At 31.4% G+C, this 17,350-nt stretch overlaps 1 protein-coding gene across 2 annotated transcripts in view; it reads left to right on the top strand.

The window, feature by feature from the left end:
• The window catches only part of bowl (brother of odd with entrails limited), a 61,122-nt gene that overhangs the window by 4,108 nt on the left and 39,664 nt on the right, over positions 1-17,350 (top strand). For both annotated transcript variants that reach the window (XM_088196477.1, XM_088196478.1), the window contains exon 2: positions 10,424-11,224. In XM_088196477.1, coding sequence (XP_088052603.1) covers positions 10,443-11,224 — 782 coding nt within the window. In that variant the 5' untranslated portion in view covers positions 10,424-10,442. The remainder of the gene's footprint in view (positions 1-10,423; positions 11,225-17,350) is intronic.

Here is a 17,350-nt window from a genome sequence, read left to right as displayed (position 1 = left end):
GGGAGGTTTTCGGAACCGTAAAACCGCAATTTTGGACAAACAATGTACAGGAGGATAATCGAGTGCGAACAAAAACTTGACAGTTCAACTGAGTAGTCGAAATGTGAGCACAGGTGTGAGCACACCGAAATGTATTATTATTTTAACTATTTGGTTTAATTTTTATTTTGCATAATATATTTATTTTTAGTAAGTATTAGATTTTCAGTAGCAAAAAATCTTATTTATAATTTAGCATGTTATAACTGTATTTTTCTATGTGAAATAGTCTGTCATTCACATGACGAATTTATCTGAATAATTATTATTTTAATATCAAATATTAATTTGTAGTTGAAGTCGTTGTAAAAAATTACAACGTTAATCATTAGGTTTAAATAAAAATATAATAAAATAAAAAAACTAAAAAAAACAACGTGAATCAAACTTTAGCTTAAAATATGTATACTGTTATAATAAGCAATAATATTCTTGCTTTAAATATTTTCATGTTTTAAATCTATTAGTATTGAAATATATTTAATGTCTGGAGACTGCAGGGAAATTGATAATATTTATTAATCACTGTATTACTGACTTTGCATGATAAAGAATATCTGATTCAAATTCTTTTAATCAGCATAAAAAGTATAAGGCATTGCAATAATTAGACTAATTATTACTACATGTTACGATAAATATTTTCTGTTACTCATTAGATTATATTTATAAAAAGTTAATAATTATAATTTAGATAAATGAAATAACACGACTGAAAATCAGTTGATATTATAAATATATGTACATACATAAACTTTTTTTTAATTTGTTATCTATTATAATTTAATTTAAACGAAAAAAAATATTTTTCAACGATTGGTTTAATAATCTCATAAGATTATTTTTAATTTAATTCTAAAGTGTACTAAGAAACATTTAAATATCCTTTAAACATCTTTATACAACTTATAATATTATTTTCGTAAAACTTTTTAGGAAACATAAAAAAGGTGTGGTGTACTTTATTTAATTATAATAAATTAAAAATTAAATATTGTGTCTATACTTTCACATAGACATTTTCTTCCATTTCTCTACAAGAATTTTTTCGATAGTTTCAGAAGTAAAATTTTAGATATTTTGCAACGTTACTTTCAGTGATAAAGAATTGTCTGTCTATAAAAAATAAACATGCTTTTTTATAATTATCTGCTATTTAGGAAGATCAGAATGAATTTAGTCAATGTACACTTATTGATATTATTTTCCACAAAATTGAAGAAAAACACTATTTCTACTCCGTATTTACATTAATATTTGCACCAACTTTGCTTCCGGCGTCTTCAATCTCCCCCTCCTCTCACCTCTCCCCGCTCACCGGCAAATCGGGTCCATAGTAGTCAAACGCACAATAGCATCCGTCTCGCTCGTACGTTAGTGTCAGGTGAGCGTAAGATGAGAAAGAGTGACTTTGCCAGCTTCCGCATATAAACGAAACATGGCCACCGTGTTCAACGCGCGCTCTCATGGTTGTGTTTTTCAACGTTCTATATTGATCTTTTACTTCAAACCATTTATGTATAGTAGTTTTTAAACAATTGAGATTATTTTTTCATTTAAAGTATTTTTTTTATGACTCGTCAATGGAGTTTTGTGATTATTTGGGTTTTAAGAAATGAGACCATCGTGGCTTAAGAGGTTTTTCCAATGCGTCACGATGGTAAAATACAATACATTGCATAATTGCAAAATGCTATAAATACATAGTAATATAAAAATCATATAATAATACAATTAAATTATATGAACTGGACCAGCTCCTCATGGCTGACATTTAATAGATCAATGTGCTTATTAAGAAACCGGATTGCGTTGGTTAGTACATTAGTAGAGTATGCTCTTGATAAGGATGCCGGTTTGTTATTGTGTGCGTGTACATGTATATGAGGGGAGAAGCGATGTAGCGTGTACTTCATTATCGCTTTCTCTTTTAAGGACAGTCGCAAATTCGTCAACGCTGGTATTCGTCATTAAAGTGCAGTGTGGCACAGAAGTTCGATCTTCTCTAGTGATTTATTTTAAATAATTTTGTGTTGATATTGGTTTAACCCAGATATGCCCACTGTCCCATGGGTAGGTCACTAAACTCGTGCCACTGTTTTTTATTTATAAATGAAATTTTAAGAGAACAAAATTGCTTGGGCATATCTGGGTTAATTGATATCAAGGCTTCACATATACACTGTAAGTTATTCCTTATCTTACCCGTGGATTAAAATATTTTAATTATTTTTCCATTAATCCGAGCGTTGATGGTTTTTTTACACTATTCTCTGTAAGGCTTAAAAAAGTTATTATTCTTATCGTTGCGCCAATGATAATTTTTTAATTTATTCAATGGATTCTAATGATTTAATAGAGTCGTCGATCCATTAAACAATCTGCGAATAATTTCTTTCGCTATTTTATATCTTTTTGCTTTTGAAGAATAGCTAAAGACTTCATTATTTTTTTGACTAGTGAAAGATTTTGAATTTTGCAAATATTTAATTAATGACATCAATGTCTGGTTTCTTCGATTATATAATATATTTTAATTGTCCGTTGAAATTTCCAACTTAGCTCAGATGTATGTATGTTAAATAAACATATATTTTCTTTTAAAATAAAAAAATTAAATATTCTGAGCGAAATTGTTTTGAGCCACACAGTTCACGCACACAATAACAACCCGGAATCCTTATCCTGAGCGTACTCTAACTATCTAATATATAATATAGTGGAACGGATTTTCAAGTAGTATAATTTATACTACTTCTATGTACTTTCAGTTGATTTTTGAACGGATACGATACTCATAGTCATTAATATCTCTGTTACCTTGAAAAACGTACTGACCTATTCAAGTTTCATATCTAACACATTTGTCATGTACGCCCAAAATTGTATAAATAATTTTATTATATATTTAAAACAAAAGTAAACGCTGGCAACACTGAACTCAATCTACTCGGTAGGAGACCTGTGTAGGTGTTCTTGCTGGCGCACCGCACTCGCCGAAGGTAGCATTCGCTTATCTCGTATAAATAAAACGTACACCTTAGCCCACGACCAGTACGTACGTACTCACTAATACTATACACACAAACTCAATATGAGTGTATTAGTAAGAACGTAGTTTCTGTATACAGAATGTTGCTAGTTTGCCTTGCGGCTTCCCTGATGATCCACAATCTTATCAATATGCAAATACAATGACAGCCACGTGAAAAGAGCAGTTTAGTTGACGAAAGAATAACTGAATATTTGGATACCAATCAACCTTTTACGCTCGTTGATTATTAATTATTCTAATCAAAAATTCATGGTAGGTACACTTTGTTGATGTACATATGTTTATGCATTAAGGCAATCTTTATAACTTAAGCTTATCTACCATTTTAAACCACTCAGGTAGTTAGAAGACAATTTTTTTTTAATGATAAAATGTTGTGAGTTGGAGTCCTATTAATAAATAAACAGTCCATGCTTTTAAGTGTGTTTAAATAACCATCAATAGCTTAACACAAATTTATTTACATGTTATAAAAATAAAAATATATTTTGATTGATCTATCTATGCAGATATTTAATTGAGAAGTATATGAATAATCTATTAGTATGCTCGTGTTGATTAGTTAAGACACTGGCCAAGATCGCAAGTTAGACAATACATTAACACCCCCTAAAACTTTTGCTTATTGAGATATTTTTAGCTCTCACATGGTCAATATTTCATATGGGATGTTTGATACGAAATAAGAGGCATATTAATAAAATTAATCAGAGTCAAACTACACATTTCATATGACCCGCCTGTTCTTAGCATGTTCATAGAATAGAGTAATCTGTAACGCCTCAGACTAGTAATTCTGAGGCTGGGGGTTCGAGCCCCGGCAGTGTCACTCGAATTTTATTTATAAGAAATACGCTAATAATTTACAATTAATATTATAGATGTCATCGATTCCCAGATTTTCAGTCTGGTGGTTAATATTTACTCAGTTGGTACTGATTTTCTCGTTGTGACGCATTGGGCTTACGCTTGTCAGATTACAACAGCTGATTTATTAGAAAAAAATATTAGATTAGGATCAATACTATAGAATCACTAGTACTTATATATTTTTTTAGAAACTATACAACTGAAATTCTTCAAATATTTGTCACCTGATGGATGGAAGTTTTTCTAAGACATCACGCAATGTTCTTCTATACATGTCAAATTATAGTTTTTAGCTCATGACCTATTTGTTCTGCTTTGACCCACAAAATTCACCTATAGCAAAAGCAATCCAATTTTTGAACGAAATATCTGCAAAGATATTTCGTTCGTAATTTTTATTCATCTTATAATAAAAACATGTATTTTTCTTTTAAAAATTTTTTTTGTGGTCCATATTCCATTTTTTTTCGTGTCTAGAAGATCGGAATTAGTGAATATTATATAATTAAATTTTTGATAGATTATCACAGATTAGGTTTTCCTAGATTTTCCCAATCTCGCGCATGGTTATCGTAATGAATAATTACAATGCCGGAACATCAATTGATTTTAATATGATTTAACAGTTTATAACTAATAAAATTAATTTCACTTACTTACAGACTTTGATTTTAGTCTGATGTCTCACTACTTACTTGCATTAGGCTAACGTCTGTTATGTTAGAATGAAGACTTACAATAAATTAATGGTGATTCTGCATTCTAATTTATTTTTGAAATGTTCGTGAATGTAAAAAAATTATGAAGTAGTAGTCGTAAAACATTAAATACACATTAGTTCTTAAAAAATCGTTTCCGTAAATGTAATTATTATTGTTCTCTAATGGTTGCATTGTTTTCGTCAAACACTAAGCATAAATATATGTATTTATTATTTTTGTAAGTCTGTTGCTAAAATATGACAACAATACACAGGAAAACAATTTAATTTGATAGTTTAAGTTTTTTTTAAGAATAAAATCTCATAAGATTTTTTTGCACAACTCTTCGTCTTAGAACAACGACGATACATGGTACGCAATGCGTATCGTTCACTAGACTGATATAAATAAATATAAACAAAAGTAATCAATCTTTATCTACAAGTATTTTTTTGTCGTATTAAGTCTTAATTTAGGTTATTAGTATTTCATATTTTTTAGCAACTCATATTTAGAAAAAAATAAAAGGAGTTATGCATTATATTTTAAAGCCCTATAATGTGTTTTTAATATCAATAGAAAACTAAACAATCTGTTTCGATACTCTTTTATAAATAATTATTTTAGCAATTGAGAATATTAATGGCTAATTTAACACTTAAAAATCATCAAAATCCATCTCAAAACTATCTGCTTTTAAATTCCTGAATGGTATTGAGTTCGTCCTTAATATTCTGAAAGTTTTTTAAAATTTTAATTTGAGCAACACGTTAAATCAATAATGAATTGAACCTTAAAAACAAAGGTTCGAATTTCATATTATTAGGGCTATATTTTCAAAGAGCTCTTCTTTTATAATAAATGAATAAATCCAGCACGATAAACCAATGGTATAAGTATGTGACTAATACCTGAAACACCCGGATTCGAATATCATATGGACGTAAATATTTTTTAATTTATATTGTGTCTAAAAGATCAATATTAGTGATTATTATATAATCATATTTCAATCAATCATTACATATTTAGTTTTCTTAGATATTCCTAATATCACAGATGAATATTTTAAATTAGTAATAAAATATATGCATTTGGCTTAGTCCAACAGCACATTTATTCATTATAATCAATTTGATTTTACCTGTTATTACAAATTTATTTTATTACTTTGCTATATACAATATTTTTAATCTCTTGTCTTTACATATTGCAGTAGCACGTCTTTTATTGCAGTTACTCGTCAACACGTCGCTGCTTAGTTTTTTAAGCATGTAATGTTCGGTTCATTTTTAACTTAAAATTTGAAGTTGAAAATAGCACAGTTGACTTAGAAACGGAATCCAGAATGGCATGCGCAAATGTCACGTCGCTGCTGTTTGGGAGTTCTTGTGACGGACAGACAGACACGTGTATTTTCTGTTTTAAAGTATAGATATGCATCTATTATGCAAATGATTTTTTAGTATGTTACTATTCGAGGTTTAATAAATAATAATATGCAAACCTCTTCATGTATAATTGATGGGACAATAGTTCAAACGTCAAAAAATCTTGTTTGTGTAAAAGTTTTTTTCTATAAATTATCATAATTCATCTCAGTATTTTCTTGAACTTTTATTTACCCTTAAATGGTTTACTCTTTGAAACGCTTATTTGACAAAAAATTACTACGTTTTTAAATGCATCTAAATATTTATGTATTTTTCTCACGCTTGAAGCACTGATGTATCGATATCTTTATGCATAATTTAGATACGAAACGATAATATTTTTCATCTTAAACGATTCTACATTCGATCTCGAGTTTCGTAGTACCTCTTAGCTCAAGGTCAGTGATAAAAAAACGTTTTATCATTAAAATACACTCCTTTAAGCGACCATCACCATACCCAATTTCGATTTACTCCGCGTCGCTCGATTCTCACACGCATTGTGGGATACGAGCGTTTCGTTTTGTGTAATTTCTCGGTTTACACGATATGCTTTATATATCAGCGATACCTGTGTACGTAGCTACAATGTGTGTAATATGTACACAAGTTGCTTTTTTTTCTCATCTGCTCGAACGGGTGAGGTAGATGGATGAGATTAAAATATTATATATTTACAACGTGTCGAATCCGACGAAACCAATTCGTAATAACCATAATGCGTAAAGAAAGAGAGAGAGAGAGGGATATAAAGATACCGGTTACGAGAGTCTCACGGACCGTTCTGGGATTTAACAATAAATTAACGATAGCGATTCCTGTGCGCGCATGCGCATTTTGTGTGCCATCGTTAAAAAGTCGTAGATTTTGCGGAATTTTAATTAAAATGTTTATTAATTCAAATTATAATTATTAAGTTTGTATTTAATTTTTATTTATAATTAAATTAATTGTTTATTATGACATCTCTAATTTTCTAATAAAATAAAATAATTAATTTTCAATAATTTAATCTAATTGATAGAAAACTCGAATCATGATTAATCTAAGTATAAACTTTTGCTCACCCTATACATTTATTCATTCTAAATTCAGCCCGATGCGTCACAACGGAGTTAATTTAAGTAAATAGTGAGATCTCAGAAATGTTTGTATTTTAGTAACTAAATCAATTATTAATTTATAAACTATTAATACAGCTTACAATCAATAGATTGCACGATCTAGTTCGATTTCTTCATGATTATTTATCACGATATTTTTACGTTAGATAAGGAAAATCTAAGAAAACCTAATTTGTGACAATCTATCGGAATTAAAGTTATACAATAATAGCTAATTTCAATCTTCAAGAAACGATTGCAGGTTTTTAAATACTGATTTGTGTAACATAATTAATTTTATCTATTTATATCTCACTGTAATGAGTTATACTATTATTACAGCTTAGAGCAAGTTCAATTTTATCACGATATTCACACGTGAAATTAGGAAATAAAAGAAAAACGTTACCTGTGGTAATCGATCGATATTATAATTTTATAATAACCACTAATTCCGATTTCTTATATGTACATGATAAAAATTGTAAAACACTAGGGTCAATGGAATTCGAACCCACGTCTTTCGGGTATTGATTGACTTTTACCACTGTTCTATCGTGCCGTACATGTTTTTGAAAGAAGGGCTTTACAATATTATAACCATATTATGATGCGATTTGAACCTTTTATTTTTAATGTTATATTATGGGAGTTGAAACATATATTTTCATTAGAATATGATTAAATCGATTTTTTTAAGGACTTAGAATATTAAGGATGAACTCTACATCATTTAGCAATATGACAGTTAAAACCCGATTTCTGCAGATAGTTTAAAAACGTAATTACACAAGTAAAACGTAAATCTGGATTTGTTTTTGAAAGAACTACGTTCCAATACATCTTGTTTTAATACACTTTAAAAAAATTACAATAATTGCTATTGACTATTGACAAGCATTTTGGATTTTTCTGTAAAATTCACTTTTTTAAGTTTATTTTTAAAAGCCATTTTATAATTCTTAGATGAGATTGAAATGACGCTATCGTTTTCTTAATAACTCTGCTTAGAATATAAGTCAGTCATTTTTAAATAATTTTTAAATGTATTGTTTTTCGTAAAATGAAAAATATCACTAATTCAGGGCCACCGAGAGCTAACCAAGACCCTAGGAAAACAATGATTCCTAGCCTAATGACAAAAATGCCATTTTATATATTTTTAACATAGTAATTTAATTTCTTGAATAAATAATAATAGGTACGAGTTAACTCTTTCTTTGCTACAAATAAATATAAAAATTATCCACCGTTCCCACTGCAAATGCGTCGACACAATTTTATTGCTTTTGACGGGAATTTTAGCCTTCTAAGAAGTGATAATTGTTTTTCCGCTCTCCTATTGACCAAAATTCGGTTTGAAAATACTTTGATCAGCCTTCTTATATTGTAAGTCCAAAGTAATATTGGTAAGAATAGCTATAATATTTTTAAAACATAGTGTAATATCGAAATGCAGACAAACTATGGAGCAATATGTGATATGCGATGTCTTTCTGTACTCATTCTTCCGCATATTTTCCCCTGAGAAATGAGTTGGGTTAGTTTGTAATTTTGACATGACCTATTAAAAGTTCTAAAACTTTTATTTAATTTTAGAATTTTCATTAGCTTAGATTTGGGTTTGAACAGCAAATATACGTTTTGCAATTGTCAAATTGAGTTTTATAGACATTTTAGAGCAGAATATTAGCGCCTATCATTTAAATTATATTTTCGCTAGTAGAAATATATCTACTATTGAAAATGTATTTGAATATTTTTACTACATGGAAAGTGGCAATTTTTGAAGGCAATGTTCCGTTTTTATTATTTCTTGTATGTATAAAAAAGGCTGAAGGAACTTATAGTACCTGAAATTCATACAAAATACAATACAATTTGAGGTCGGTTTTTACTTTTTTTTATACATATATCCTTGCTATGATTTTTTTCCATTCGGGCTTCAAAAATTTGTCCCTTCCCCCCCCCCCTCTCGGCAAGCCTGCGTTTACTTCTCCCAGAAGTAATTCAGAGAACTTTAGTGGAAGTTTCTTTAGCCAAAATAATTCTATTGAGACCATAAAAATAGTCTGATTGTAGACATGATCGAGAAAATGACACAGTATGGCTTTTTTCAACATTAAATGGTAGAATGTTACATACAGAACCTCAATCGCTCTGTATAGAGAAGGAATCCGTAGCAGATGGAAAGCATCTAAACCATTTTAATCATCTACATACAAAAGAAAACATTAATTTTTAACTTCTGTTTTTGTATCATTAACAAATATCGCGTAGAGCAGAGGACTCAGGTTGGACCCTTGAGGAACCTAAAAGAGTATAATAAGGGTGGCCGAAATTGGTTACAAACTGTTTACAATCACTCAAACAGCTCGAGAATATAATAGATAGAACTCTGAACTATCATATGAGGCTTTCATTTTGCTTTAATTTAATAAAACTTTAGTGTTACGGTAACAATCTAAAATAGATAAATTTTACTAAATTATTACAAATAAAATATAATATTTATCCATAAGACATAAATTGATTTTAAGATGATTATTATAATTATTATTGAACTAATTATTAATTAGTTTTTATTACATCATAATTTTTAAATTATACATAAATATATAGGGAATTTATTATTGTTTTGGAAAAGGGTTTTTATTTAAGTTCTTGTCAAAAAAAAATAAAAAATATATCTCTATGTTATTATATTACATATAGTATATGAATATTTTAGAGACATATCTATCTTATTTCAAGTTAGTCTCAGAATCACGTGCGTTAGTATTATAATTATCATTTGGCTAATAGACGACGTTCCTAGTGAGTTTATTTTTTTGTTCTCACCTCGGTAATTACCCTAATGCTTTTCGACTTTACTTTTTCCTCGATCCATTTTATGTACATTAGCGCCCGATAAAGGCTCGATCTTCCAGCCGCGAGTTCGATTCTCGACGGGGTATTTTGTATGGAATGTCTTTTTTTTGTGTCCGAGCTGTGCAAGATCGACCGTAATGGATTTTTAATGATTAAACGTTCTCTTGTACACTTTTTTGTCGTTCTCTGTATACTAGCACCGGAGAGACGGCCAAAAGAAACTGTGATTTGAATGCCTTTAATTTTGATAATGAGCATGTCGCTCTAGCGGAATTTCAATGATAATAACTAGCATTAGTGTTGGAGTGGTATCCAGATGGCAGCTTTCTGATAATTGATATTTTGTTGCAGGTTTTGAGACTCTATCGTCATGTCTTCGGACGGTGGAAGCACGATGGCCGAGGAGAGGACCCCGCCGCCTGTTGGGAGGTCAAGGCAAGAACAGTTTTTGAGCGGCGCTGGGTCATCGACGGAAGCTCGAGCTTCATCTGGAGGTTTCGACACTCAATCGGCCTACCGTCAGCACTTGGCAGCGGCTGCTGGCTTAGGGGGAAACTTGCTCTCTGCCAATCATCGGGAAACGTCCGCGTTTGTTCCCGTAGTGCCAACTAGAACTCTACATCCAGTTTTATATCCTAGTGAAATGCATCCAGCTTTGATGTCAGCAGATATGCTCGAAAGAGAGAGACTTTTAGAAAGGGAGCGCGAGGGTTCAGGGAAAGAGGGTCCAGAGAAAAAGAGGAACTCCAGCTTCGAACTGATGGCCATGATGGCTGATAAGCGCAAAGAGCTGGCCCTCAGAGAGGCAGCCGCTGCCATGATGCTTCCATCTGAAGCTGGCACCTTATACCCACCTCCCTCAGCGTATTTGTCAGCGGCTGGGCCTAGCCCTGCGGCTCCGTTCGCCTTTCCGAACCCTAGTGCCCTTTTGCCTCCCCACCAGCTGCACGCCCACCTGGACAGGAGACTCCTGAGGGCTCCCGGACGTGCGTCTCGGCCTAAAAAACAGTTTATATGCAAGTTTTGTAATAGACAGTTTACCAAGTCGTACAATTTGTTGATTCACGAACGCACGCACACCGACGAAAGACCTTATTCTTGTGATATATGTGGAAAGGCGTTTAGAAGACAGGATCATCTCAGAGATCACAGGTGAATATTTTTTATTACTTATTATATGTCAGATGCATGCTTAAGATATATCTTAATCACGGCTGAATATGTCTCAATTTAAACCATTTTTGACTTTGACTAATCTTTATATCATACTAAATTACTTTTCAATCAATAAATTGCTGATCGGTTTTTCTTTGATAGTTTTACAAACAATAATTATTTAAAACTATGATGTACAAAATCAGTATTATTTATGTACCTCATGTACCCAGTTTTCTCATTGATTTGCCTTATTTAATTTATAGCGAATAAGAAGGATATGTTTTAAAAGCCTTAAACCTCTGTGCTCACTACTTATTTGGTTACGCAATATTGTTGAATTTAATTAAAGTTTTCGATACAGATATTTTTTACATTGCATTAAATCATGCAGATCTATTCCTAATTTAAAAATAAAAGTTGTTATGTAACATATAGTGAAATGTTGATATAAGCTGTTCTTTTTTCTTTTAATCTCCAATCGAATGTTTACGCAATCTCGATAGTAACAGTGCAGTTCATAAACGGGAATGGCGTGGTAGTCCTCCACTCTCCTTTATTGGATTTCTCTCCTTGCGGCCGCTCGACTTACCGAGTAATTACTCCAAGGGGTACATAGTAGATTTGAATCGGCTCTCGGCTCGTTTTTTTCCTCTCTTTGCCGAGCCGAGCACAGGGCCGGTGTTATTAAAACATTCCTGACAGGGCCGGCTCGGGGGCCCGCGAGCCATGCGGGCGAGTCAGCAAGCAGATATAAAAAGCTAGGTACGTGCTGCGAATGCGGCCCGATGCGCTTTTATCGTTTATTATTTGCACCGGGGCCGCAAATTGATCAAAAGCTTCGAGCGAAATTTATGGTAAATCGATTCGAACCGATTTGCTTTTGCCGGACGGCTTTTTTTAATTAAGCGCTCCTTTGCGCTCGCCGATTGCTTTTTTCTCTCCTTCTCTTCGCCTGCCATTTCTTGCTCTTCTTCTACTTCTTTTTATTCGAATCGACGTTTGGTGGTAATGGATTCTTAGCAAAAAAACTATTCCATTTGTCAATCTAGTAGTATAAACTGGTTCATCGGCGTCGCTCTTTTATGGGCGGTCTAATTACGAACGTTAATAAGAATCGAGTGATCTAATCCGAACCCGGAATCGATTTCGGAATCGTAAAATATGTTGTTTTTTGTGACTTTGGGAACTTTGCTAATTAAATATGAGATGTATCATTGCGATGGTAGTAAATCAGATTCGTTATGCTACAAGCAAAACTAAATCAAAACGATCCGTTATTTTTCCAATGGTAATTTGATTTTGATTTACAGATATTTTTCGCCTTCAATAATTTATTTATTTAATTAATATTAAAATTGTCAGTTTTATTTTATATTTTGTTAATTAAAGACACTTTTTAAAAAATATGAACGATGCACAAAAAATATGTTATGATTTTTAGTACATAAAAATTACTTTTTTTTATCAATTTACACTTAAAATATCGTCAACTAAAATTTTCAATTTTCCAATGATTTTTATTAGTAAATTTCTTAAACGAAATAATTGATTTTAAAATGTTCAAATTATGCAGAAATTAGGACAGAAACCTTCCAAGGCTTCCATAGTCTTACAAATGTTCTTAGAAATGTAGTATCAATCTACATTTACTACTACTTTTGAATAGCAGTACAGTATTTTTTAATAATTATCACTCAAGATTATACAAAATTAAATACATATATAAAAGTTTTCTCTTGATTCGAGAATTAAAAATTCGCAATAATTTTTGTGAGTAAATTGCAAAAACGAAATAATTTACTTTCTAAAGTCTTTATTTAAATTTACACAATATTTATTTTCCTGTAATGTTTAAATGCAAATTTTAACACAAAGCCTATTAAGTTATCACTTAAATGATTAAGTTTTATCACTGCTTTAGAATTGGTAAATAAAAATTACAGAAAGCGTGTTTTTTCATTGTCATTCATTTTATTTTAGTGCAATATATTTTTATAATTATCATTTAAGATTTGACGCTTTGCAGTTTTTCTTGATTTGAGAGTTAAAATTTCCCAATGATTCTCATGAGAAAGTTACTTTAAAAAAATATTGGCCTTCTGTGATACTTACATAAATTTATACAATATTTATTTTCCTATAATGTCGATATGCAAATTTAAGCATGAAAACCTTCCAAGCCTTCCAAATTTTTATTAAGATTTTTAGAAATGTTATCTAAAGTGCTGTGAGTTCAACGATCTACATTTACTTCAGCTATTGAATTGTAAAATATTTAAGATATTTTTTTAGTACAATATATTTTTATTATTAAAACTATAAATATTATTATAAATATAAAAGTAGAATATTTTTGGAGTAAATTCCTTAAACGAAATTATCGACTTTATAAGGTACTTACTTTAATTATTACAATATTTATATTCCTATAATAATAATATGCAAATCTTAGCACAAAGCCTCCAAAAGTTTTACCTGAATTCTCAGTAATGTTATTCTATGTAGTGTCAGTAAAATTATATAAATTTACTACTGCTTTTGAATAACTCATTTTTATTTCTACGTTCGTCTTATTCCATAATTATTTAATTCATTAATGCAATATTTTTTTATTATCAACACCAAAAAGAATACAAAATTACAAATGTTTTAAATTATCTCTATAGATTTGATTAAGCAACTTTAAATTGATTAAAAAATATTGTACTTTTAATATCTAAATATTGATTATTGTTGTTAATTAAAAATTAATTATTAAAAAACCATTATTATGCAACATAACTTTATGTATTTCGTATTCAAGGTTTACTTACATTATTTAAAAAATCCTAACAGTACTTATAACTAAACAATTTAAAAATTTAAAGGTCTAATATGCATTTTATAGAAATCAGCTAAACTGTTGTTTATAAATAAACAAAATATCCCATTGTTATATCAACTGAAAACATAATGAATTGATCATTGAGCTGGATAGGTAGTGTAGTTTAAACATACATATATTCAACCCTTAGATGTGCATTGGGTGATTCTTTTTTTTATAATATCAAATTACTATACATATACGATTACCAATCATTAAATCAATGGTTTCTGATCGAATTGAACAACCCCTTAATTTTGAACTGTTGCCAATGCACACTCGACGACTTCGTAAATCAGACACAGAAACGCTGAAATCACGTACGAATTTCGTTATTGTCGATTGCGACACGATAAGAGCCGCGATTTTTATACTATGCAAATCGAATGAGAGAGATGGGTGAATGATACAGAAAGATTGAGAGAGAGAAAGAAGTCACGCAATTTATATTAAAATTTAGCTGCGCTTGAGCAAGCGCATGCTGTGCTATTGTGTAATGCAAAGAACATTATTTTTGCGTTTATTAGATAAAAAATGTGGTCAAAGATCTTTTAAATTAATTGTATATTAATAATTAAATATTAAATTGATGGTATATATTTATTTTGCTTCTTGATACTTTTTATATATACATAACATACGCACACGTTCGTAGCAAGAGTTCACAACCTTAGAACGAAGCTTTCGCTTCCATCTGCCATCCGCTTTTGTTCCGTAATTGGTTCTTCTCTTTCATACCCACTGGACTGGACCAAGCGTAGCATTCTTGGGCGTAGTAACAAGAGCAAGCTAATGCCACGTGGTACAATGGTATCTTGCGCTTAAAGCTCAAATTTATCATCCGACGAAAGTTCGAAAGGCGAAGCGATTCGATCCGCAATCCTTGCGGTCCTCAGATAGCGTCGCTGTACGTATCAATTATGCGCTTATAAACAACCGCAAACGGCCTCAGGCCGCAGTCGACGTAATGATAATGCGGCCATGTTGATTTGGCCGCAAAGGAAATGAGCCGTCGATCTTTGATCCATAGTAAACATTTGCACATATATGTGACTTATAGCATGTGTTGCGAATCGCTGTTCTCACGCCTTCTCGATACTTGTGGATTTACTTCTTCAAAAAAAAAACCTACGATAAAAATAGATTCTTCTCAGATCTATCGATCCATCAATCTTGTACCCTCTCGGCTTATTTTGTACCATTATTAAACACCGATTCCCGGTAGGTACCCATCGTGTAGCCATCATCTGGTATCCCATTACACATTCCGGAAAGCTTCTGTTAGAAAAAAAATATATTAGATGGTTCATCTCACAACTATTATTTTTCATTCTATGCTACTTTTATATATCTATGTACTACATATGTATATTGAAACCCAACGTAGTTAATGCAGTAGAGAAAAACAGTTACAGCACATATTATGTAGATAAAATAGTCTTAATGAGAGTCAAAACTTAGCATTTGACTTGTATGATACTATTACATATACACCCATACCTCGCTTTACGGCCTAGATACGTTCCACGAAACTTGGCCGCAAAGCGAAAAGCCGTATAACGAATCAATTATTCTAATACAAATTCATACAAATTCAATGGGATCGGTTCCAAATTTGTTAAATATGTAACATGGTTTATCATTTAAAATGCATTTTATCTTTTTATTTCATTTAAATCAAAAATACATACATAACAAGTACATACATTTGTACATAAAATAATAACAGACTCCAAAAACCAGCAATAATCCATAAACAAAAATTAAACAACTTCATGTTACATAAAATATGTGTATGAATACATACATATTTTTTTTAAAATAGCTTTAATCTGAAGACGATGAAGAAATGGTAACCTGCAGATCATTTTTCGCTGGTAAGAATGGGCCTGGCTTAAAAAAATTGTCCAACGTTGTTTGTCTTGCCTTCTTGTCTATTTCGTTTTTCAGTGATTCATAATAGCTAATGGCTGAGTTAATTCCTCGAGAAACTTTAGCGCTACGTTCGACGTCAGGATCGTTTTCAAGGAAGATGTTTATTCCTTGTTCGAAATAGGAAAAAGCTTTTGACAATTTTTTTTATGTTAGCTGTTTGAATACAACAGGCTCTGTCTCTTCATCAAATGCCGGTTCTGCTTGCAACTGAATGAGTTCCTTATATGAAAGGGGTTCCCTATCAGCTTCAAGTAGATCAAGCACATCACGTTCGTTCAAACCTTCAAAGCCGAGACCATGTGCTAGATCCAAAATGTTTTGCCTAATTTCAGGAAGGCAATTAACTTCTGCATCAGTACTTTTTACACATTCTGGCCATATTTTTTTCCAAACATGGTTCATTGTTGTTAATTTTAATTCCTTCCATGATTCACTGATGCTGTCAACAGCATCCTTGATGTTATAGTTTTTCCAAAATGTTTTAATTGAAGATTTACCATCGGTTTCCCTTATAAGTTGTCGGAAAGTCTGGCGTAGTTAATATGCCTTAAAAGTGGCTATTGCACCCTGATCCATTGGTTGGATCAGAGCTGTTGTATTTTTCGGAAGGTACTCAATCATGACATCTTCAGATAGTTCGGATAAATTAGTAGGATGCCCTGGTGCATTATCCATAATTAGCAAAGCCTTGTTGCTTAAGTTATTGTCTCGCAAATATTTTTTCACTTCTGTGCAAAAGTGATTTTTGAACCAATCCTCTAAAGTAGCTTTAGTCATCCAAGCTTTCTTGTTGGATCTCCATATGACGGGTAATTGATTTTTATTTAGTCCTTTAAGAGGCCTTGGATTTTCGGACAAATATATTAAAAGTGGTGTTAGCTTAAAATCAGCCGCGGCATTTGCACCAAGTAGCAAAGTTAATCGTTTTTAGACACCTTATAACCAGGCGCAGATTTTTCGGTTTTTGAAATGTACGTGCAATCAGGCATTCGCTTCCAATAAAGCCCTGTTTCGTCTACGTTAAACACTTGTTCAGGTGTATGACCACCTCTTTCAATAATACCCTTTAAAATGTTGGGATATTCCTTAGATGCGGCCTCATCGGCGCTAGCTGCTTCACCTTTCATTTTAAAATTATGCAAATTAAATCTATTTTTAATTTTTTTTTAAAATCGACATCAAAAAAAAGTTTTTCTGCCGTTATAGCGAAACATTTTAGGCCGTTAATCGAAAACGTGCCTTAATTGAAGAGGGCCGTTATAGCGAAAGGCCGTATAAAGAGCAGCCGTATAGCGAGGTATGGGTGTACTTCTATTGAAGTG

This window comes from Plectrocnemia conspersa, unplaced genomic scaffold (genome assembly GCF_051122295.1).
Source record: "Plectrocnemia conspersa isolate PC_06_02 unplaced genomic scaffold, ASM5112229v1 ptg000011l, whole genome shotgun sequence".
In the NCBI taxonomy this organism is placed as follows: Eukaryota; Metazoa; Arthropoda; class Insecta; order Trichoptera; family Polycentropodidae; genus Plectrocnemia; species Plectrocnemia conspersa.
This window is presented reverse-complemented; position numbering and strand designations above follow the sequence as displayed.